General features: G+C 39.6%; 1 protein-coding gene across 1 annotated transcript in view; it reads left to right on the top strand.

Moving 5' to 3' along the window:
* Nucleotides 1-11,623: 11,623 nt before the first annotated feature.
* Nucleotides 11,624-25,600, top strand: part of Syt10 (synaptotagmin 10) — a 61,179-nt gene continuing 47,202 nt past the window's right edge. Inside the window, exon 1 of the mRNA XM_052748673.1 lies at nucleotides 11,624-11,911. Coding sequence (XP_052604633.1) covers nucleotides 11,761-11,911 — 151 coding nt within the window. The 5' untranslated portion in view covers nucleotides 11,624-11,760. The remainder of the gene's footprint in view (nucleotides 11,912-25,600) is intronic.

Genomic DNA, 25,600 nt, shown 5'->3' with positions numbered 1-25,600 from the left:
GTCCACATTATCATGGTAGGGGAACATCGTAGCAGGCAGACAGGCATGGTGCTGTAGCAGTAGATGAGATCCTACATGCTATAGGCAGGAGGCAGAGAGAGAGAGAGAGACTAGTCCTAATGGGGCTTTTGAAACCTCAAAACCCAACACCATTACATAATCCTCCAACAAGACCATACCTCTCAATACTTTCTAAACAGTTCACCAACTCAGAACCAAACATTCAAGTATATGAGCCTATAGGGGTCATTCTCATTCAAATCTCACAGAAACATAATACAACATTCTCATTCAAATGTCACAGAAACATAATAAACATAAAACATAAATAAACAATAACAATAAACATAAAAAACAGCCCACCATGATATTTCCACAAGGTTATAACATCGTGACACCAGAAATCAAAGCCAATCAAAGCTAAAATGCCAGAAAATGATTTCAGAGTATTAATTTTTAATATGCTCAATGATCAGATAAAAGACTTAAATATCAGGTGAATTGAAATAAAGAAATAAATTCAGAAACTAGAAAAGAAAATTGCCAAAGTGAATCAAATGTTCAATAACCTTGACAAAAATTTTAAAATATGGAAGAAAAGTTTAACAATGAAATTATGCTATGAAAATAATAAAATAAAAATTCTGGAAATGAAATAATCAATAAAATAGCCAAAACCCAAAACAAAACAAGAGACCTAAAGCACTTGGGTTTCATAATCCCAGTTCTTCAGAAGTGAATGCAGGAGGATTAAGAGTTTGAAGTCATTTCTGACTACATATAGAATTTAAAACAAGCCTAAATTGCATGAGATCCAATCACAATAATTTTAAATAAATAAATAACAGCAAAAATTTGGAAACATCAACAGGCAGGACAAGCAACAAGATGAAATTCAGGTGTGAGGTCAGGGTGGAAACAATAGCATATTAAGGTATGTATAAAGAAGTATTAACAAACATGATAAAAATAATCCCATAATTTGGAGGTCAGGGAGGTCCAAGAGACCCATAAACAAAACAGGCTATAGTACTTGTCGTAACTTGAATGTAATTAGTCTCCATAAGATCATAGGGAGTGGCACTTTTAGGAGATGTGGCTCTGTTGGAGTAGTTATAGCCTTATTGGAGAAAGTGTGTCACTGTGGGGGTGGGCTTTGAAGTCTCATATATGCTCAAGCTACACCCAGTGTTCCAAGAATATATTCAATAGAAGATGGAACTGAGATAAAAAATCTAAAGGTTCAGACAATTTATTCAAGATTGTAAGATTATAGCTATATAGTACCCAAACCTAGAGATAGAACTGGACACCCAAATACAAGAGGCATTTTGAACCCCAAAGATAGATAACTAGAGAAGAACCTCTTGATGTTACATCATAATCACCATATCAAAATAAAAAACAAACAATATTAACATAGAGAGAGATAGAAATTCCAACTCATGTTCCAAGACAGGACCATTAGAACATCATGTCATCTTTAGCAAATAAAAAGGATGGAAAAGCATATACTATCTCAATCCTTGAAATTTAAAAAACCATCAACTAAGACTGCTATATATAGCCAAGTCCTTTTTCAAAGTTGGTGGAGAGTTGGTTTTTTGAAAAAATAAAAAAGATAGATATACCCCAAGCTATAACAATAAAAGGGGAGGTGAGGAAATATAAATTAATAAAACCACGGATCAAAAAGTTAGATGTTGGAATGGGAGAGTGAAACAGAGGAGGCGTGGAAAAGGAGAAATAAAACTAAATATGATTGAAAAAGCCAAGTGGAAACCTGTGCTTTTATAACCTCCCTAAAACTACAAACAGTTAGGAAGGTAGGTTGGTAGGTAGGCAGGCAGGTAGGTAAGTAGAGAAACAAGTTTTTAAGCAGTAGTTTAATTGGAGTTACACTATGAGGTGATAAGGTTCACCTTGGAAGCCATAGATATTTTGATCCCATATTTACCTCCCTCTTTTAGTCTACTGTTAAGTCAAACTCCCACATGTTCATCCCATTCTCCCCTTTGCCTCAGTTATTCTCACTTCTTTGTATGTGCTTCTCCTCTACTTCCTAACTACCTAATACTTACCACGAGTATCACCGTGTGCTTTCATCTTCTCCTTCACTTTTTGTAGCATGAATCTTAAAAGGTCTTATTAATAAAATCAAACCTGAGGGCAGGTTATTGGGGTGAATGCTGGAAGATCAGAGAAGCAGAACAAGCCACAGCTACCTCACCTCACCAGTTCCTCAGCTGATCCTGTTTCCTCGGACTGGAAGCTTCTGAGTCCTCATCCAAATGGATCTCAGCTGAACTGTGCTGCTCGAAAGCCTGAATGCTTAACCAGCCAAATGCTTCTAGTTTCTGGTCTTCACGCCTTATATACCTTTTTGCTTTCTACCATCACTCCCTGGGATTAAAGGCTTGCTTTCTGGGATTAAAGGCATGAGTCACCATGCTTGGCTGTATCCTTGAACACATGGATTTCTGCCTCTGGAATGCTAGGATTAAAGGCGTGTTCTACCACCACCTATCCTCTGTTTAGTAATGTGGCTGTTCTGCCTCTGACCCCAGATAAGTTTATTAGGGTGCACAATATTTTGGGGAACACAATACCACCACAACTTTTCTTCCCACTCATAATAACATATTGCTACATACAATATCAATGGCATCCCTTACTCCCTAAACTAATTGGTCTTAGAAAGTGTCTGTTTTGTATTCACCTGCTACTCTAGTTTCAGAATGGGTTAACTACTCTGTAGCGACTGTTGCTGCAAACAATACTGATGGAATATTCTAAATAAAATTCTTGTATTTTATTGTTCTTGGGAACACATATAAAAAAATCATCCTCATCTAGCTGGCTTCATTCCAATCAGTAAACATAATTCTTCACACTCAAGGACAAAATCACATGGACATTCAATTGATGGAGAAAACAATAGATTCACAATAATACAGACTCGGATGGAACAAGACTTTAAATGCTTTACAATGTGTGTAAAAATGTATGTAGGCTTGGAAGAGAGAGAAAAAGGAATATATACAGTTATATTAAAAATAGTTTTTAAAAATAAAGTATTTAAAGAGACAGTAAAGGTAGTATAAAAAAATAAGCCACGTAAAGATGGATATTACAAAGAGAATCTGGATTGTGTTGTCTTTGGGATTCTAAACTGCAGAAAAACATTTGATTGTAAAAGCTGTTGAATTAAACCAATATGTTTTTTAAAGGTACCTTGACTTCAAAATTTGGATGTAAGGATATGTTGCTTTGGAAAGGAGGCTCTGCTTTTGTTTCTACAGAAAGCCAGAGGCTATGGATTTGTTCCAGATTAAGATACGTCAGGTTTGACCAGCCAAGACCCCCTGAAAGGTCTTCAGTGACACCATGACCCAAATGATCCAACATCTAGAACAGTTTCAAGGCAACTGTCTCTGTCCACTCTCGCAAGACTCTCAAAAGTTGCTTGCATCCTTCTCCCATTTCTCAGGTAATATTATACACCCTCACGGACTACTCCATAATCCTAAAATTTTCTTTGTGTCCCCACAAGATACAGCACCCCCCTCCAGCAGGAAGTAGTAAGAGAAGCTATGCCCAAATTCCCAAATATACCAAGCTGGCTTTGGAGATGGAATTGGCTTGCTCCTTCTCTAAACTCAAGCATATTACTAAAAGAAAAGGTTAAGAGATTCTTGTGTCCCATATCAGAAGAGCCCTCTGGTGTGGGACAGAGAAAAACCAATATTTTTATTTAAAACAGGTTGATTATAAATGCAATCTCTTTCTAAAGAAGAAAAGGGGATAGTTCAGATATGATAGGATGAAAAGGTAGATTAATGAACCTACTTTTAAAGAGTAACAACTTGTTTAAAATGTTTTACGTTGCTATGGATTTTAGTTTATTGATACAAGTTTAAACTTAATTTTGTTATACTGTATATATATTTCTATTCTTGTTTGAGGTATATGTTTATGTAACTCATTTAGATTGTAATGGATAATTAAGATATACAGATTAATAATTAGTCTTCTATGATAGTCAAACTTGTAGCATGTTAGTTAAGTTTTCTAGGTATACACAGATATATTTCAGATAGACAGGTAATCTTCAAATACTTCAAAGACCTACAGAATATGGCATTTAAAATATTTTTAAAAATTTAGACTTTCTGGACAGCGAGACATGTCTGCTCCAGGCGGCAATGATTTACTTGAGAGGAGGATGGGCATCGAAGACACTCCATATGGAGTTTATCTTCACCTTGGCAAAAATAGCCATTTGGGCAAGAAACTGTCCTTGCCTAGACTGCTTGATCAACTGGACATGCAGGTCCCATAGGAAGGTGACCACTGAACTTTGCTTGGTGAAATGGTCCTTCGGGTTCCTGCTTTGCAGAGGAAACTGCCAGACATTCTACAGGACACAGAGAAAAGTGGCTGAGAGACTCTAGGCCTGTGGGCTGAAGACAGATGCCCCAACTTTACAGAAAAACATTTGGTGACTATCCAGGCTGCCAGCTGTCTCTGTCCACTCTCGCAAGAATCTCAAAAGTTGCTTGCATCCTTCTCCCATTTCTCAGGTAATATTATATCCTTCTGAGGCCTTTGATGTAGTTGAAGACTAGTAGTTATAATTTTCCTTAGTTATAATAAAAGATAAGTTAGATATGAAACCTTAGACTCACAAATATAGGATAGATAGGATATCTTCTTTAATTTTGCCAAATACAAATAGATTAGATATTATAAATAGACTAGATACTGTAACTGTAATTCTTGCTTGATAATTGTTTTGTTATATGTAATTTTACTATGTGAAAGTTAAAACCTTCCTTTTAAAAAAAAAAGAAAATGGGAAGTGCTGTAGATATTGCTCTGTATAAATAAAATGCTGATTGACCAGTAGCCAGGCAGAAAGTATAGGTGGGACAAGCAGAGACAAGAATTCTGGGAACAAGAAGGCTGAGTCAGGAGACACTGCCAGCTGCCACCATTAGTACCAACATGTAAGATACTGGTAAGCCATGAGCCATGTGGCAAGGTATAGATAATAGAAATGGGTTAATTTAAGATGTAAGAACTAGATAGCTAGAAGCCTGAGCCATTAGGCCAAACAGTTTAAATAATATAAGAGTCTGTGTGTTTATTTTATAAGTGGGCTGTTGGACTGCCGGGGCTTGGCGGGAGCCGGAGAGAAGCCCTCCAGCTACAAATCCATTCAATTGATGGAGAAAAAGGCCTTTGACAAAACCAAACAACCTCTCATAATAAAAAACCATGTAGAAACATAATAAAGTAGTTATTGGCAAACTGAAAGCCACCAACCATTACGATAAATGGAGAAAAAATTGAAGCAACTGAAATCAGGAACAAGATAAAGGCGTCCTCCGCTATGGCCACTCCTACTCAATATAAAGCTTGGAGTCCTGGCTGGAGAAATCAGAAAAGAGAAGGAAATAAAAGGGACACAAATAGGGAAGGAAGAAGTGCAAAAGGGTGTCAGTGGAGTGCTAGGCACAAATGAGACATCTACTACTCCCAAAATAAATAAATAAATAACTCTCTCTCTCTCTCTCTCTCTCTCTCTCTCTCTCTCTCTCTCTCTCTCTCTCTCTCTCTCTCTCTCTCATGCACACACACACACACACACACACACACACACACACACACACCAAAAAAGATGGTAAGAGCTAGAGGTCAGAGACAACTGATCAAAGATCACATGTCTTCTAGCTGTGACTAAACTGCTATCTATACTCATGAACTCACAGTAGCTGTGGTTGCCTGAACAAGACCTGCAAGAGCTCCAGCTAGTTAACCTTCTAACAACGGAGAAAGGGTCTGTGATCCTTTTCCTTCAGCTGAGAAGCTAGTGACAGTTGATAGCTTCTGGGGGAGAAAAAGACATTTTAAGGGAAGGGCCCTTGATAAACCAACCAAGCTCTGTTGTGTGGCTTCATCATCAGAAGTATATGGTCAGCACAAATTGGACTTGGTGGGTCATTTTCTTAAGAATGTTCAAAAGAGGACACGAAATTGAGAGTGGGTAGTGAGGGAAGGGCGTATCTGGGAGGAGCTACAGGGAAGAATAGGGTGTGAATATGGTCAGAATACACTGTAAGACATCCTCAAAGAACAAAAGGATATTTTAAACAAAGTAATAAGAAGGCTATGATTCTGAGTTGGGTGTAGCACATAGAAAAGGAAAACATTAAGACAAAATTAAACACTTAACTCTGATCTTCGTTCAGGCTGAGATTTCTTCTAATCATCCTCTTAGTGCCCATCTGGGTGCTGGGATCAAGTAATAGCCTAAAATCTAGTCTTGACAATGATTTCCATGTATCCCTTATCTTACGACTCTTTCTCCTTGAGGATTGGAAAAGGGCTTGAAAATGGGAAAAGAAGGAAATGGAAGAGGCTTGAGCAAAGAGGGGGTGGGGAATCACAGTATTCAGTGTTCAAAATTACCACTAGGGGTTTCTCTTAGAATCTTCATTTCCAAACCAGTTTCTCTTATACGTCGTACAAAAGCCACTGAAAGGTAGTGACAGAGGTCATTGAAAGGAACGGTTTTGTAGTGTGCTGTTGTTGTTGTTGTTTGTGGTGGTGGAGTTGTTGTTTTTGTTGCTGTTGTTTGACAGGATCTCATTCTGTAGCCCCGGCTGGTTTGGGATTCACAGATATGAGTGCCACCAGGTTAGGCATAAGCAGCATTTTTAAACTAATGGTGTTGAGTAATGTGCTTGTAGCAAACAGTACTCAATGGATGTCACTCTCAACAGTTCACTACTTCAGGATTTCCTTCACTACGTGTGTGGATCAGGACACGAAGGCATGTCTGCACTGCTGCGTTTACTTTTCAAGCTGAAATAATTGGCAAGAAATAATAGTTATAAAGACTACTACAAATCTAAATTCTTGTCATCTTAGCCTTCAAGGGGTGGGGATGGGGGGGGAACCATCTTGAATGTAGTGCTTTCACCAAACTCCTACTGCTCCATATACACACAACAGGTAACAATGCTTTGATTCATTTGTTAATGAATGATTTGTGGAAAGGGTCAAACAACTAAGAGAAAAGACAGAACTTTAGGGCATTCATTTTAGATGAAAAAAAGAATAGCTTCCAACAAATGAATAGCCATTTGAATCAGCTGTTCCCAATCTGTGCTTCAAGACCCCTTGAGGGTGGAGCGACCCTTTCACAGGAGTCGCCTAAGGCCAGGGGAAAACACAGATATTTACATTAGGATTCATAACAGTAGCAAAATGACAGTTACGAAGTAGCAACAATCTTATGGTTTGGGGGGGGGGGGGTCACCACAACACGAGGAACTACATTAAGTCTCAGCATTAGGAAGGTTGAGAACCACTGAGAAGTTTACCCAGGTTACAAAGACACCAATGAGAGTAGCAGTGGGCCCAGGATATTGTAAACAAGTTGCTTTTAGAATGTGTTTGCTTAATACTGAAGCAGAGATCCAACATAAGAGGGTTATTAGAGGGATCTGCATCACTCTGCTCAAGCAAGTGGAGTCTGGAAGTGGTATAAAAGATGAATTACTCATTTGTTGGTTCCTCCACATAGCATTTTGCTCACCAGTGCTTTCAAAAGCACAATGTACTGCACACTGTTCTGTACATAAACGGAGGGCAAGGGCGATTGGGAAAGGCTCTACTAGCCGTTAAATTATTTTTTATTTTTATCTGGAACCCACCACTCATTATGCAATAAAGAAAAAAAATCACATGAAGCCTGCAGATTTGGGTGTCTCTTAGTCCGTGATAAAAATAGTCTCAGACCACCCAATTTTCCTATGAATCAGGTAAAAATGATTCAACTAATGAATACTTGCTCACAGCACAGCCGTGCCTGGTGCTTACTGTGAGCTTTACCATATTGTCCATCCAACAGACACAAACCATGGATTGACTAGTAGTTTAAAACAAAATTATACATTTTGCCAGAATGGACAAACAAGCATGTTCAGGATTTTCATTTTCAGAAATTATGTCTCTCCTGCCTAATAACAGATAATCAAATCCTTGGTTGACAATATGGGAATAAACCACATGAAAATGGTTTTATTTCCTTCTATCTCCTTTTATTGAAATGGATTTCTTATTCATATAACATATTCTGATTATGATTTTACCTCCCGCAGCTCCTCCCAGATTCCCCCCACCTCCTCTCCCAGACAAATCTACACCCTTTCTTTTTCTCTCTTGTCAGAAAACGAACAGGCATCTAAAAACTAATAATAAAATAAAGTAAAAGATAAAGAAGTGGGCTACGACAAGCAGAAGAAAAAAGAGCCAATGAAAAACACACATAGATGTAGAGGCACACATAAATCCCGCAAAACACAAAACCATAAGCCGTGTAATATATACACAAAGAACTTAAGGTTAAAACAAAAAATCCTGTGTAGGTAGAGTTTTCCTGCCTGGCCCACAGTCAGGGCAAATCTCTCTCACCTGCCAGTCCCACAGCCGCTCAGACCCGACCAAGTAAACACAGAGACTTATATTGGTTACAAACTGTATGGCCGTGGCAGGCTTCTTGCTAACTGTTCTTACAGCTTAAATTAATCCATTTCCATTAATCTATACCTTGCCACATGGCTCGTGGCTTACCGGCATCTTCACATGCTCTTTGTCATCGTGGCGGCTGGCAGTGTCTCTCTGACTCAGCCTTCCACTTCCCAGCTTTATTCTCCTCCTTGTCCCGCCTACACTTCCTGCCTAGCCAATGGCCAATCAGTGTTTTATTTATTGACCAATCAGCAACACACTTGACATACAGACCATCCCACAGCAACCCTGAGACAAAGAACCTCCAAAAAATTCATTTTGTGTTGACCATCTACTACCGGGCATGTGACCTGATCTTAAGTGTGGTTTGTATACCCAGTGAGACTCTGTTGGAGAAAACTACATTTTCCTTTGCAAGCAGTTACCAGTTGGAGATAGCTTCTGGGTAATGAAGGGGGCGATGTGTGTGTACTTTCTCTTCTCAGACCTAGGACCCCCAATGTGCCCCAGGCCTGTGCGGCCATCTCTGTGCTACCATCCTCTCTGCGAATTCAAATGTGTGTTGGTCCTATTGTGTTTAGAGGTCCTTGTTTTCTTGGTGTCCTCCATCCACTCTGACTCCTACAATCTTTTTGCCTCATCTTCTGCAAGGTTCCCTGAGCCCTGAGAGGAGGGAGTTGATGGAAACATCCCATTAAAGACTGAATATTTCCAAGTCTCTCACTCTGTACCCATTGTCTGGTTGTGGGTGGTATTTATTCTCATCTACTGCAGGAGGAAGCTTCTCTGGTGGTGGCTGAGCAAGGAGACACTGATAGATGAGTATAGCAGAATGTCATTAGGAGCCCTGCCTGTCTATCTAGTCTTAGGTTCTTGGCCACCCAAGCACCATTGTGTATGAAGAGTTCCATCTCCTGGAGTAAGACATACATCTAATCAGATATTCCCACAACTTTTGTACCACTACTGTCCAGTATATCTTGCAGGTAGGTCACAATTGTAGATGAAAGGGTTTGAAGCTGGGTTGGAGTTTACCTTTCTCCAGAAGCATGCAAAGTACCTTACGATACCATGAAAACTAGTTCATAGGGGTGAAGGCACTATGTAGGCCATAGCTCCACTTCTCCATCTTCAATGTGTTGTCCATATCAATGGGGCTCTACTGTCAGCTAGTAGAGAGTCACCAATAAATAACCTCGGCAATAGCTTGGGTTGTTTGGGAGTTTCCATGGCACCCTTTGGGACAACAACTCTATTAGCTGTAACTTATTCCTGGAAGTGGAGGCTTCATTTGGTGGTAGGAGATGTCCAGGTGGCGCTCTGTTTCCTCCATTATTTGGCGATTTCAGTTAGCTGACCTTCATATGTGTATGTATTTTAGAAGCTTCTACTGCATTAAGTTTCCGTATGACCCCTCGGGTGGCTCCTAGTTTTAAGTGTCCCTCCCTGTCTTCCCTCTCTTTCCTCCCTCTTCCTTCCTCCTCCCTGTTTGATAGTTTATTCCAGTACCCCCTCCCTTGTGGTGGTCTGAATGAGAATGGCCCCTATGCTCTCAAAGATTTGAATGCTTACTCACTAGGAAGTGGCACTATTGAACAGATTAGAAGATGTACCTGGTAGGGAGTGTTTGTGAGACCCTGTCGGGTATGGCCACTGGGGTTCCTGGGGTAGAAAGTGTTTCTAGGTATTGGGACCTGACCCAAGAAATGGGAACGGGCTAGGAGCAGTGGGGCTGAGAGGGTTCACTGGAGGGAGGAAAGCTGGGTCTGTTGGCAGGCTCTAAATAGTCCCCTGGAGATAAGAGGCAGAGAGGTAAGTGAGGCCCTAGCAGGTGGCCGCCTTCAGGTCTGGGGGTGAATCTTTTTGCCTCCTCTGTATTCGGAGCATAGGAAGAAAGTGAAGATTGCCTATCTGATTTCCAGGCTGGTACAGCCAGAGGGGTCCCGGAAGCGCCTCTGGAGTTTGGAGGCTCAGACAAACGGATGGGGTGAGGGTCTAAGGCTGTGGGAGAAGCTCTGCCTAATCCCCTCAGAAGGAGGCCAAGAGGGAGGTGAGGCAGCAGCGGGTGGTCTTGCGACACAGCAGAGGATAAGACTGGAGAACTGGGATTGGAAGACGGGAGGAAGAGTGAAGAGCTACCTGATTCACTGGCCGGTGTGAAAAAAAATGGTTTTTAAACTAGGTAGTTGCGTTTATCATAGACGGTGGCAACTGTTTCCTAATTTCATTTTGTATCTTCAGCTTCGTTTGTATCTTACACCCATTTGAATTGGAGAAATTCTGACAGGGGGATTCATGATGCCCCCAATTAAAGCCTTTTGTGCTAAACAGGCTGAGAAAAAGACTTCGAAGCAATTTCTTTACAATTAAGCGCGTGCCTGCAGTAGATTGCACTTAACCTGATCCCCCCCCCTCCTCCTTTTAACACGGAAGTCTTGTCTGTTAAGCCGTAGCCGAAGAGAAAGAGGGATCAAGCCGCGCTTCTCAGTCACCAGTTATGATTTTAATAAATAAAACCCTGACGGGTGGCATGCTTCGTTCTGTTATCTACCTGAGAAGGTTAAATGCAATGAATTAAAAATGTCATGTTCACAGCGTCGGGTAAACCAGCTTCGGAGGAACCAAACTGCTGCTGATTAAGTGTTCTCACCTAGAAAGCTCCCTATCCCTCCTAAATCATCATTGTCCCAAGTCCTTTGAAAACAAATTTTAAACAGGTGTCATTCTGCTTTGCGTGGACCTGTCCTTTGATTACTCTTTTATTAAAAGGGAAAAAATAATATTTTCATCAAGTCTAGAATGGGGAAGAGCTTTTTTTCTTTTTTTTCTTTTTTTTTTTTAAGAGATGCATAATCTGGAAGAGAGCAGGGAAAGTTGGATTGAAAGGGGGAGATGAGAAGAGGGTAACGGGCTTCAGGTAGGTGTGTGGGACCCGCGAGAGGGCCGGGTGGCCGCTGCCCCCGCTGCCCGCGCGAGCCTGCTATTGGCCGAGGCGCCCAGCAGCCGGGAGGCGCCGCTCCGCGCGCCGCCGCCCCTCGCTCCCCGCCGGCTGGGCTCCGCGCGTCTCCGAGCGCTCCGAGGAGAAGCGCAGCCCTGGCAGCAGCGTCCGTCGGCGCGCGCCGCCCTCCTGCGCCCTCGCCCGCCATGGGGCCAACTCGCAACTCCTAGGGCTCAGCCTCGGGCCGAGGGAAATCAAAGCAGCAGCAAACAGAAGCCGAGATGAGTTTCCGCAAGGAGGATGGCGTGAGCAGCCTGTGCCAAAAGGCACTGCACATCATCACCGAGCTGTGCTTCGCGGGCCAGGTGGAGTGGGACAAGTGCTCGGGCATCTTTCCCGCCGACAGGGCCAGCCAGGGAGGAGGTGGCACAGGTAAGGGGATCGACCTGCACTGCCCCGGGACAAGGGGTATCTTCGGGGCAACCTTCCTGACTGGACCCCCGTCTCGCCCGGCCACGGCGACTTGCTCGCTTGGTTTGTCGCCAGCACCTGCTGGGTCTCTGCTCCCCGGAGGCTCTCGCGCTCTCCCACCTGCTGCTCTGGCGCCCCAGGGACTCAGTGCCCTGGCGTGTCCTGCAGGTCGCGGCTGGACCACCCAGCCTGGCGGGTGAATCTGCACTTGGCCTCAAGGAACCTGCTCCTAGAGGTCGGGCTGAGTCGGCCCTAAAGACAGAAAGGATCCCTCAGCTGTAACTTTCAGATGCAACCTGTCGAGCTCTCCGAAGCTCCCAAGGCCTTTCATGATGCATAATGTCATTTTCTAGGGCTTCTTGGCAACGGTGGTTGAAGGGTAGGGATTATGGATAACTGACGCTCGGGTCACTTGTCAAGGAAACGGAAAAGAGATGCTAAATCTTTTGCACACTACTTACTGGCGTCCAGAACCGTGGAAGCAAATGGCGAGGGGGGAGGGGAGCGGGGGGCGGGGTAGATGTGATCAAATGACCCCAGGGTCACTTGATGGCATTAGGAGATGCCCTGTTTCCTTATGTAGGGTCTTGTCGCATTCACTTGGTTTTCTCCGGTCATTTTGGTCTCTGGGCAAGGATTTCTGGCTTGAGCGGGAGGATAACCAGGGCAACAGGTAAACGCAACCGCAAAGTCAGGCTCGGAAGAGAGGTGCGAAGATAGAAAGAGAACACAGTTCCTTCTCCACCATTCACCCTGATCGCTAGACAAAGGAAGAGACAGTGTTGTGGGGTGGGAATGGGTTCGGTTTAGCTGGCACTTAGGGTTGTTTACATGGACTGTCTCCGAGGTTTTCAAACGCTCTGCCGATGGCAATAGAAGCAAAGAGGGGGGTTGTCTGGACCTGTCAGAACAAGGGACTCACGAAGCAGAATGATACATTATTGCTGCTGTCAGTGTGATGGAAGCAGTCATTTTTTTTTGAATGTGTAAACACAACCCAATGTCATTTCTGTTGTTTAGTGGGTGTCAGATTCTTAAATGAAACTGAACAGTGGAAGGGGCCGTTTAAGCAATGTGCATGTGCTTGTGTGCGTGTGTATGTGATATGCGTGATGTGCTAAGGGTGTAATAAAAACCGAAGTGCTGAGACTGTAAAGACCTCTGCAAAGAAAGTAAGTAAGCTCTTCTGAAATGTCTTTAAGCCACCATTAAGCCAAGGCTCAGAGTGCAGGAAGCGAGAATACTCAATTCCAGGGACATGCGTTTTGGTCACTAACATTTGATGTTGAGGCTATATCTCCTAGTTCTTATTCTTTCTTGGCCCTTGTGACCACACACCAAAAAGTGATGTCCCGGCTCTCATTGTCTAGCAATGTAGAAATTGCTTGAAGATTGGAAACTGAAACAGAACTCGGTTCTAAACTGTCCAAATGTGCGATTGTGTAAATTCAGGATAAAACACGGCATATAAATTGGAGATAGAGTTCTGAGGTTTTCCTAATCACTACAGTGCATCACTGTAGTCCTAAGTCTGCAAGACATTCACTTGGAAACGAAAATGAAGAAAAATGACTCTAAAACAATTGTGTGAATATTTTTCTCTCTTTAAGGAAAATATGTGCTATGAAAGTGGGATATTCTAATATGTGAACATACAAAATAGCTCTCAATAGAGAGGAGTAGTCCCCAAATCGCACATGACAAATGAAGATAAGATTCCTCTGCTCTTTCCTTTTGTAAACCGCAAAACAATGAAAAACAAACTGCTCTAATTTTAAAGTGGCATTCCACTATTAATGGATCACTGAAGCAGAGTCAATGGTTATTTGCTAAATGCTTAATTACATCAGCTAGGCACTCAGATGCACGTTGTTCTGTAGATTTTCTTACAGTGTGTTCCCTTCGTTAAGGTTCCTACACGAAAGCACTTCCAATAGTTGATGCTGACTGCCTCGTAGGTAGGAGAGCATCAACAACTTTTATTGATATAGTAGTGGCTCACTTTTAAAGGGACCAGTTCATGGTGTTGATTTTACATCACAGTAACAATCCTGATATTTGAAATCACATTCATTCTTTCATGGAGTAATAGCAAGAGAAAGGCTAATGTAATCTCAGATAAAAGGCATTACCACAGTAAGGGAGTTAGAATTCGAGTATATCTCTAAGACAGAGATGTGGCCCCTGAGGGCCCACAGTCCAGCCAACCAAGCCTAGGTAGCAGCTAATGCTAATCAAATTGCCCTTTTAAAATGCTTTGTAAAAGTCACTATATGAATCAACATTACTAGTACTACAAAGTCCATCGTGTGGAAGTTTTAGAGAATTAGATGTGGAAGAAGTTTAAAAACAACAACAAAAAAACACTGATCGATTGATTGTCTTCCCCAAAATGGATATGTTATCCTACAAATTCACTTAGTGCACAACATGATATAATCAAGAAAGCTTATGGGAAATGTAAAAAAAAAAAAAAATAGCTTGGTCTTGGGTATTATTTCTAAAATATACTATAATGATATACATAATCATTTTAAAGTGGTTTTAGGCTCATTTCTGGACAGTATTTGATTGTTGCTTAGACGTTTATTGAGTTTAAGAAACTTGTATTGCTTGAAAGTCAGAGCTCCCAATCCACAGCTAATCAAGACCATTGAAGTTCACAGCCACATTCACATCACAGCTGTGGTTGGCTAACCTTAATATAAATATTTTAATGAGTTTAACCCATCAGTGTTTCAGATTTGGTTTTGTGCAATTTCAATATGGGAATATAGATTCTAAAAAAAATGGACAAATTATTCCCAGTTCGTTCTGTTCTCTCTCTAGAAGTGTATTATTGAGCAGATATTTAACAAAAATTTTCTTTCTAATCAACTAATATTGATTAGAAATCATCTAATCTAATCATTGATACACTTAATGTGCACATTAAGTCCATAATTCTATGCCTAGAAAAATCTGGGTACATTCTAAAGACTTAATAAATATTTGCTGAGTGAGTAAAGTATCATAAAGTAAATGTACTGAGTTTATTGAAATTCTAGCTAAGTAGGAATATCTGTATAAAAGAGCTACCCTTTGGGTTATAACGAGGTTGTGTCCCAATTAGAAGCTGATAATAAAAGTCTAAAGTGCACTTAATAAACGCAGCCTACTGAGCAGAAACTGTGATCATTTTATCTTAACCTATACTAAATAAGCACAAATCATTACTTCAGCCTACAGCCAAGCATCTCAAGAAGGTTATTCCAATATTGTTAAATTCAGAAAAGGCCAGCATTCCAAGTTCAAAATAGGGTCTCTACCTTATCTCTTGTACCATTATAAAATAAAAAAAGTCATGAATCGGAGCCACTCGGTGGCAATTGTCTGTATTTTGAAAGCACAATAAGACTCTCTAGATTTACATTGATAAAATTAATGTGCACTTTAAATCACTAGAATATTATGTCTTTGAAGACAGAGGTTTGTTTACTGTAACATCCCCAGTGCTGGAAACATCCGGGGCGCATACTAGAGACTTGACTGATAATTTGTTGAATGAACAAAATGGCCTCCTTAATGATCCCAGTAGCAAAGGAAAGCATGTGGCTTTGCTTAAGGAGAAAGCACTTGATGTAATAAAAACCCACCAGTAAAACTTTTGTTAGTTATTCCAGCATTAACCAGGAGTCATTGTTTTGTAGATATGAAAACAGAAGCAAAAAAAAAAGAGTTTACACTTTAATAACAAATCACTAGTTACTGATGAATGTATTTAAGAGCCTCGGCCTTAAATTCCAGCCTTTTTTTTTTTTTTTTTCTCGTTTTTCAAGACAAGGTTTCTCTGTGTAGCTTTGTGCCTTTCCTGGAACTCACTCTGTAGCCCAGGCTGGCCTCAAATTCATGGAGATCTGCCTGCCTCTGCCTCTGCCTCCCAAGTGCTGGGATTAAAGGCGTGCATCACCACTGCCTGGCTAAACTCCAGCCTTCTTAAATCCTAGTTGTTACAGCAAATACTGGTAAACGTGGAATTTTAACTATTTATGTACTGTTCACTATAACATATGAGAAGAAACCAACAAAATTTTCTCACTTACAATTACCTCAAAGGCAGAATCTTTTTTTTATGTTAGATTTCCTACCACGCAAATAGAACATGGGTTATTCATTTGTCATACTTGAACATATGCGTTCATGTGCGCCTAAGTATATGCAACTATTTGTTTGCCCATATTCTACCACGCAAATAGAACATGGGTTATTCATTTGTCATACTTGAACATATGTGTTCATGTGTGCCTAAGTATATGCAACTATTTGTTTGCCCATATTCTGGTCTAAATAGAATTGATTCATATTAACAATGAGACCATGTGAAACATTATTATTAATTTTATTGTGTGTATATGGATGTTTTTCCTGCATATAAGTCTGTGAACTATGTGTGGGCAGCACCCACAAAGGCCAGAATGTCAGATCCTCTGGAACTGGCATTATAAATGGTGGTCAGCTGCCATGTGGGTGCTAGAAACCAAAGCTGGATCCTCTGCTGAGCAATCTCCCCAACCCAAGATAAAGCATTATTAAATGTATGTAATTTTGAACTCATACAATTTCACATATGGCTCTTTTTAAGTGTTCATAGATAAATATATAATGGAGAAAAATGTTAGAACAAAATTAATTATTTTTCTAATTTGTAATTAAAAAAATCAGTAAAAACTCTGATTAGTATATTTTCCTGCCAAACTTAGGAACTAACCATCTATATTATTACTAAAATTTATTATTGTGAAACAATGAAAACTGTGTGACAATGCAAAGGAGCTAAATTCCTCCTCTCACAGATTCTGAAACATAATTAGTTCATGCACCGAAGAGACTGGATTTCCTGATAACGAGTATTTTAATAAAGGTCAGTAAATTATACTTTCTCATTTCTCATTGTACAGTGCCAATTGTACTGACCAAGTTTAGAAATTTAACTCCTGTGTGAAGGTATAGTTTTTTTTTTATTACTACCAATAGATTTCCTTTGCTTTATAGGATATATCATAAGGACCCCCTGAGCTATGAGAACTGAGAAGAATATGGGTCCAGTTGAAAAACTGCTTGCACACATTCTATTACCTGGGTGCTTAGTACAAAGTCAGCCCCATAAGTCCATGGGCTCCGCACCAGCGAATAGATAACACTCAGAGACACAACTGCACCTAGGCTGTGCAGGTTCCTTTCCTGGCCGTTACTCTTTGAACCATGTAGCAGCTATCTACATAGACAGCATTTACATGACTTTAGGTACTGCAGGAAATCTAAGGGTGATTTAAAGTGCTCTGGAGGATGTGGGCTGGTCTGGCGATCCTACCCCATTTTATGTAGAGAATGGAGCATCTGGAGAACCATTTCCACTCAGTTCTGTGGGGTAGTTAATTCCCATCCTCTCTGAAGGTCTCCTTCTTCTCCTCTGTGAAGTTGTGCTATGATGGTGCTGTAGTCAGAAGGACAGAGTCACCTGGGATAGAAGGGAGAACAGAACCATTTGTAAATTATGTTATTGTTGAATAAGAAACATGACTGCCAGTGTTTAACCGTCAGCCCCTCCTTGGTCTTCCCTTAGTCCTGTTTCAGAACTCAGAATTATAGGAGCAATAGTCTAAATATTCCAATTTTATTGTCATTTCTAGTCTATTGCAGTGGGAGTTGTTAATACATCTGAAAGACAATTTTAGTCTTGTGCTTTCACTCAAGTATGTATTGAGTTCTTATGTTCTGTGTGAAATACTTTATATGGCACCAAAAAAACTAAGCAAATGTTGTCAATAAAGTAGGATTCAGTGTTTTCTTTTATATTTAATTTATTTAAAAAGTTATTTCTTTTATTTTTTGAGCTCACAATATAATTGCATCATTTTCCTCTTCCCTCTCTTCCCTCTAAACCAGTGGTTCTCAGTCTTCCTAATGCTGTGACCCTTTAGTACAGTTAGTTCCTCATGTTGTGATGACCCCCAATCATAAAACTATTTTTATTGATACTTCATAACTGTAATTTTGCTACTGTTATGAATTATAGCATGGATCTCTGTTTTCTGATGGTCTTAGGCGACCCCCGTGAAAAGGTCATTTAGCTTCAATGGAGTCGCGACCCACAGATTGAGAACCACTGCTTTAAACCCTCTCACATACCTCTCCTTGTGATCTTTAAAATTCATGGCCTCTTTTTTCATTTGTTGTTACATGCACATGTGTATAGGTATATATACACATGTATATTCCTAAACAGAACCTGTTCAGTCTATATATTACTCGTATGTGTGTTTTTAGGCTAACCATTTGGTATTAGATAATCACTTGGTGTGCTCTTCCCTGGAGAAGGCTGTTTCTCCCACTCCTGGCATTCTTCAGTTGCCTGTAGTTTTTTGTTTGTTTGGTTGGTTGGTTGGTTGGTTGGTTGGTTGGTTGGTTGGTTGATTTTTATAGGGATGAGGCCTCCTGGGCTTTTCCCTATCCACTTTGGCATGTCCATTGTATTGACCTTGCTTAGCTCATGTTTAAAAAGTCATGTTGGTAAGACTTTATGGTTGTAGCTTCTGACATTCCGAGGAGACACAGTCTCACAGCAAACTCCCTAATATTCTGGCTCTTCTGCTCCATCTTCTGGATTGTTTTCTGAGCCTTAGGTGTGGTAATTCAGTGCTTTCTTATCACATGAAATTTTAATATCATACATGTAGAAAGGTGTCCTTTAAACTCAGATTTTTTTTAAATCACATATCACTTTCCTAGACATGTTAAGAAGAAAAAATCCAAAAGAAATAAGTAGATTGAAGTAATTTTAAAACTTAACTTCTTTATATTTTCCTTTACAGTGTGGTGAATTGAACCTAGGGTCCTGTGTAGACTGGCTACTCTTACCACTAAGCTATGCCTCAGGCTTCAAAGCTAAAACTCTGAGTCCAATTCTTATTGTTGGGAATCTCTGCTCCAGCCCCACTCCTCCCATCCAGACCCCACCCCTCAGAAAGCCCACCAAGGGTCGGATCCTCTCCAAGAGATGCACAGGACCATGCCTACAAGGTATTTAAGACATGGTCTCCAGACCTGCCAGGTGATTTCTCCTGCTTCCTTTCTCCGGGAGTTGCTTTGCTCAGATTAAACCTGGTCTTATTATTTCGGCCTGATCTGATTTATTGCATTGGCAGAGAAACCAAATTTGGGGGTATGAAAACCCTTCACTTATGAGTAGGTTTTTAATTCAGAATCAAAATTGTAATTATTCTTTAGCCATTTTCAGACTGTGTTACGGAGAGAATTGGAGCTTCATTTCTTTCTAAAAAGAATTCAAATTAATATAAAAATCCATTAGCTATTGTTCTATATAGCTTTCTGTACAAAATGTTGAGTGTTAGTAATGTTGCCAAATAGATGTTATTCATCACGTTTATTACCAATTTACACTAAGAACTTAGTATATAAGGATGAAGTACTATATTTATTACCTGAAGTACATTTTTCCACACTGAAATTCTAACATGGATTTGTATGTAGACACTTTTGCTTTGGGGCAGTCATAACTACACCACAGTAGCTTCCTGGCTATTAGAAACTTTAAAAAACCATAGCTAGTAATAAATATTGCAGTGTTTCTCAACCTTTCTAATGCTGGGGCCCTTTAATACAGTTCTTTACATTGTGGTGACCCACAAACATAAAATTATTTTATTGCCACTTTATAAATTTTGCTACTGTTATGAATCATAATGTAAATACCTAATATGCAGGATATTTGATATGTGACCTCCCCCAAAGGGGTTGTGACCCACAGGTTGAAAATCACTGATATATTGTGACCTCAGCAACAGGAGATATTTTAAAATACACATTTTATCATCATAAATATGATATTAATGCAAACTTTTTTTCATTTACTGTAACTCAAAGGAAGCGCAAGGGGAAATGAAATTAAAATGGAACTCCTCAGAGGCACTGTACAAGGGCATGCTGATTGCATTACATGTCTAATGTAAAAACAATGAACAGTAATTGCTTGCCAGTGGTCAGATCCCCTTTCCCTCATAGTTACAGAACTCCTTGAGTTCAGTTGAGTCTGTGATGTGAACGTCTGACTAAATTGTGAAGATGGGAAGATCAGAATGTAAGCAACAGTATGATGTTCCAAATATCAAGGCTGTATCCTTCAACACCACGATGAGGTCTCCCCTCATCCTCCTTTCCCCTGGATATTTTCATCCAGACACCTGGGATGTGGGCATGGTAGCTTTCCATGTAAAACTGGGAAAGAAAAACTGACCAGTGGAACAAAAAACTCCTTAACATTGCTGAATCTGCCCTTGGCTGCATAAGTTTGCGGTCTCTCTCCCTTAATGAGAGAAAAATCTTCCTGTGTAAGCCACTATTAACTTGGTCCTTTGTTACAGAAACCAGAACTGTGACTTAACTATTACAATGAGAACACCAAACGAATATTACAAATAAGTTAACTTCATCAATAATCCCCAAATGTCTTTTCATTTAATAAAACACTTTGATTTGAGTTTTATTCTCTTCTCTGTCACTCTGTGGTATGGTGCCATAAACAAAGGTGTGGTCTATGATCTGGAGTCTGTGAGTTGCTCATCAACTTTAAAAATCACATTTTGACACATTTGGAAAAACTAAACTGAGTATAATTTTAAAAATTAAAAGCTAAAATAAGAAGTCATGAATTTGAGAGGGAGAGGAGACATAGCAGGGGTTGGGGAGGGAGGGAGGGAGGGACAGGTATGATGTAGATGCATTCATTGCTCATAAATGACGTTCTCACCAAAACGTTAAAAAACTAAAATAATCCAGAAAGGCACATGTGGAAATAGCATTAACGAAGCAGAGGCTGTTGAGTTGAGGGCATGACATTCATTGCATGCTTTTCTAAGTGATTGACACCAGCTGTGTAGGTTGAAGGTAGTCAGATCTGACGTAGTCACAAGCCATAGTGAATCCCGAACTTTGAAATGTGAAGACCAAATCACTTGATCTTCATCTAAGATTCCATTCATTTGGAAGTTTCTGAAGACCCAATGCCTTCTTAGATAGTCTTTCATCTCTTTTCAGAACTCTGATGCTTTACTTTGCTGTATTAAAACACAATAAAGAGGAAGAGAATGTGTACAGTCACGCAGACATGCCTATGTGCATAGCGATAGGACAATACTTATGCAAATGTATGTACTCAAACCACAGTTTGAATAGTTCTACTCTGATTGTCTGGAAGCCTAACCTAATTTCTGTAAACGTTATTTACCTCCAATCCTATCAAGATATAATGCAATGACAGTTGTATAATGAAATCTTTTAAATTGTCTAGAGACTTGGAAAATTTGAGCTCCGGAGAGCCTACCTCTCAAGCTTGCCCATTGTGGTGGGTAACTTGATTCAAAGGCAAGGTGCTCAGACTGTCACCTGGGCACAGACACTGGGCATCTTTGCTTGGCAGTCTCCCCATCTCCTCCTTACCTCTCTTCTTTAACAATCTTGCCCAAACTCACACCACTGGGGTGAACAACACTGCCACAGACTACAAATTCAAACATTCCAATTCTCCAACCACATGTCAGGCTTCTCACTTGGAAACCTCTACCCATTCGCCTATCTCCTCGCATGAATCCCCTTACTGAGGACAGACCCACCCTTAGGCTGTGTCACTTCATAAATATAAGAACTTATGCCCTTGGGGCTTATCACATTCTTCTAGGGAGGCAAAGAGCAAACAAGCAAAAGCCAGAGACATGGACAGCTCCAGCTGACTCTTGTACCAAAGCAATCATGGCTTCCAGGTTTCTGAAGCAAGCAGGTGTATGCACAGCCACTCTGTACTTTTCTATATAGTTTTCTCCATCCTTTCTTTATAGACTCTTTCTATTTTTTTCACTCTCTTGAATTCCCATAGGCTATCGTAAATTGATTGACAATTGACTGGAAAAAAAACAATAGTTCCCAATAAGAACTTTTTACTTTTCCTGTCCTAAGACTAATATCACACCAGCTTTCAGGACCATCATGTCTTTCTTGAAAAGCAAAGTGGACCATAGCCTAAGGTGCTGACAGATGTCCTAAGAAGTTTGGATCTATCTGGAGGGACACAGACTGAGAGAGGCAGAGTACCTAAACATCTCAGCTGCAAGAATAAGACTTGTTGCTTTCTGCTATCCTGTTTGTGCTGATAGCGTAACCTATCATTATCAGAAATGTTCTGGTGGTTTGCAGAAATATTTGATGGCTTCCAAAATGATGTGATATTTTAGAAAGAAAAAATATTAGAAGAAAAATAGAAAATATTCTCAGGTTTACACAGGGCTCTGAACTAAAATGAATACTTTGAATGACAAAACCATCTCTTTGGGACAGTGCTATTATAGGATTTTTCACTCAAACCTCTAGCCATTAGGAAAAGGAGAGATATTTCCAATGACCACTGACAACTATGTCCATCCCACATAATCCTACGGGTCTACATCTTGGTTCTTGGCTCCAACTTTGTTAGAATAACTTGTTGAAATCTTTTAAATATACAGAATAATATAAGGTAAATGGTATGGAAAATACATTAAGACCACAGAGTTGGACCTGTTTTCAATGTTACTCCTATAATAACACAGGTTACACAGTTGGTAAATAAAGACTTTCTTCACAGTTCTAAAGTTAAGAAGTCTGATGTCAAGGGCCTTTGTGCTGGGCTGGAATTCACGAGCCTAACAATTACCCTTCAGTTACTAACCATTCTTGGAATGACGTCAGCCCGCCACTGAACCAGGGCCCGCATGACTACAGCACCTCTTATGTAGCCCCACTTTGCAGCCCTGCTGCTTTTGTGATAATGCTTCCAAGAGAAGAACTTTAGGAAATATTTTAGAAGCATAGCAGACATGTCATTATCTTTATTTATCTTGTAAAATATAGTTAATAGACAGAAAGCACATTATCCTCACAGGTTTTTCTCTTTTCCTCAAGTTATGGTGATAATATGTAATACAACAGTAAAAAAAAAATAAACTCTAAAATGTTAAATAAAGCCTTCCTTATCAATAGGCTACAAATAGGAAGCATTCAGTAGTTGCTCTAATAAGCATAAAGAAATTTAAGAGAAATATTAATGCCTATCACAGCATGTTAGAGATATTCTATTTTCATAATTAGGTAGTAGAAAAAATTGGAAAATTATTCATTTCAAAATGGCTTCCCATTTCAGTCAGGAAAAAACAAAGCTTTGGAAGATTAGTGAAAAATTAAGAGACAATATTTTTCTAAAATTGTAGAAGCTTTTGTAAACCCATATGGCATCTCCTTTACAAGTGTGGAACTCATTTTGGAACTATGAAAATATCTAGTAAAACTAAATACGTATATAATCTATGACCAAGCAATTCTATTTTGAGACCTTTGCTTTAGAAAATCAGTCACAAATATTCATACAAGGAAAAAGATATGAAGATGCTTAATGTAGCTGTGTTACACTCCCAAACTGGGCTTAAGCTATAGATCTTAATGAATTATTATAAAAAATTACAGTAACATGAAAATATAACCCATTTCTGGAGGAAAAGGCAAATTAAAGGAAGAATTATGCAATAAACAATTTATATTAAAATAATATTATGTAATTGTAAATATTTAAGATTTTATAAGATATATTTTTGTATGTAGGTGCTAAGCTTAGACACATGTATCCAATTAGTATCAGTGGTTAATTCCAAAGAATGTGGCATGCTGTATCCACAACAGTGTTTAAAGGAATTTGGAATTACTCAACATTGGTGTACTGGGACTGCTATAAAAATATACTCCAGAATGAACGCCATAAATAGGAACTTACTTCCCCATCCAGACAGCTAGAGTTGAGTCAAGGTACTGCAGGGTTGAGTTATTCTGAGACTACTGACCTTGTCCAGTGTGCTGGCTAGATTTATTTCAACTTGACACAACTATAGTCATCTGAGAGGAGGGAACCTCAACTGAGAAAATGTCCTCTATAAGATTGGGCTATGGGTCAGCCTGTAGAGCATTTTCTTAATTAGTGATTGATAGAGGACCCAGGCCATTGTGGGTGGGAACACCCCTGGGCAGGTGGTCCTGGGCTCTATAAGAAAGCAGGCAGAGCAAGCCATGATGAGCAAGCTAGTAAGCCTCACCCCTCCATGGCCTCTGTATCAGCTCCTGCCTCCAGGTTCCTCCTTGCTTGAGTTCCTAGCCTGACTTCCTTTGATGATGAACAGTGATACAGAATAGTTGAATAAACCTTTTCCTGCCCAGCTTGATTTTTAGTCATGGTGTTTTGTTGCAGCAATAAAAACCCTACCTAAGACAGTCAGCAATGTCTGTCCCTATGTCTTTTTGTGATATTCTATCTGTATGTATTTGTGTCCTCAACTCTTGTCCTCTTTAAATGTGTCAATGAAGTAAGACTGGTTCATATTTCTTGATTTTACCATAATTGCTAAAAGTTGTTTTTCTGAAATATAGTCATATTTTGAAGTATTGACTGTGATTACATCAAGAGATAAATTTAGAAAAGGATAAGAGACAGACACGATCAGTTTGTGATATATTCCTAACAGTTTTACTTAAAACAAACAAAGGAAATTGGATTTATATTTGATATTGAGGGCAAACAAATTTGGTAATGGAAAAGTATAAGGTTAATCAAATCTAGAAAAATTGTCCTTTATTGAGAATCTATTTGACATTCAAAATTTTAATAATGCTATAATGTCATATGGCTAATTTGGGTCACTTAAGAAAGATAGAAATGGGTAATGGGAAGGTTAATTTGTATTTGTTTAGACTTCATGTTTTCTAACAGTTTGAGACTTATAGAAAAACAACATAGTAGAGACTCCTATCATATCCATGTCCAGTTTCTCCTAATACTTATGCCTTACATTGAAATGACACATTTGTTATTATTCATATATTGGTATTGGGAGATTAACTAAAGCCCACACCTTTTTCTTTGGACTTTCCTTCACCTTTGGCTAATGGCCTTTTTCTGTTCTAGGACCCTATCCAAGGTGATTTACATTTAGTGGTTAAGCCTGCTTAGATGCTTCTTGACTGAGACATTTCACAGAACTTTTGTTGATGACTTGATAATCTATAGGAATATTGGCTGGGTGTTTTTAGAATGTCTATTTTTGGAAATTTGCCTAGTGTTTTTTATCATGATTAGACTTGGTATGAAGCATGATGACTACAGATGTAAAGGACCGCTTACATTATTCCATGTCAAGATTGCATGCTGTGGCCGCAGGTCATTACTGTGGACTTCCATCACTTCCGTTGCCAATAGTATTCTTGGAGGGAATGTCACCATGAAGGTGTGCAGTCCACACCAAAGAAGTGAGGAGTTGTGCTTTTTCCTGTATATGTAGACTATATACAAAAATTGCTTAGAATTCTTCTAAAGGGAACTTGGTTGCTTTTCTTCATTTATCTGTTTATTCAGCCTCAACCTGTAACTGTATTTCTTTCTATCATTTTACATAACAAACATATACTCATACTATAATTATTTTAATGGGAATATGTTTTAATTCCTGAATAACAAGATTTTAGCTTATTCAGATTGCTATTGGAAAATAGTGTTACTTGAGCAGCATAGAAAGAACAGGAGTT

This window comes from Peromyscus californicus, unplaced genomic scaffold (assembly GCF_007827085.1).
Source record: "Peromyscus californicus insignis strain IS unplaced genomic scaffold, ASM782708v3 Scaffold_20__1_contigs__length_68692818, whole genome shotgun sequence".
Lineage (NCBI taxonomy): Eukaryota > Metazoa > Chordata > Mammalia > Rodentia > Cricetidae > Peromyscus > Peromyscus californicus.
This window is presented reverse-complemented; position numbering and strand designations above follow the sequence as displayed.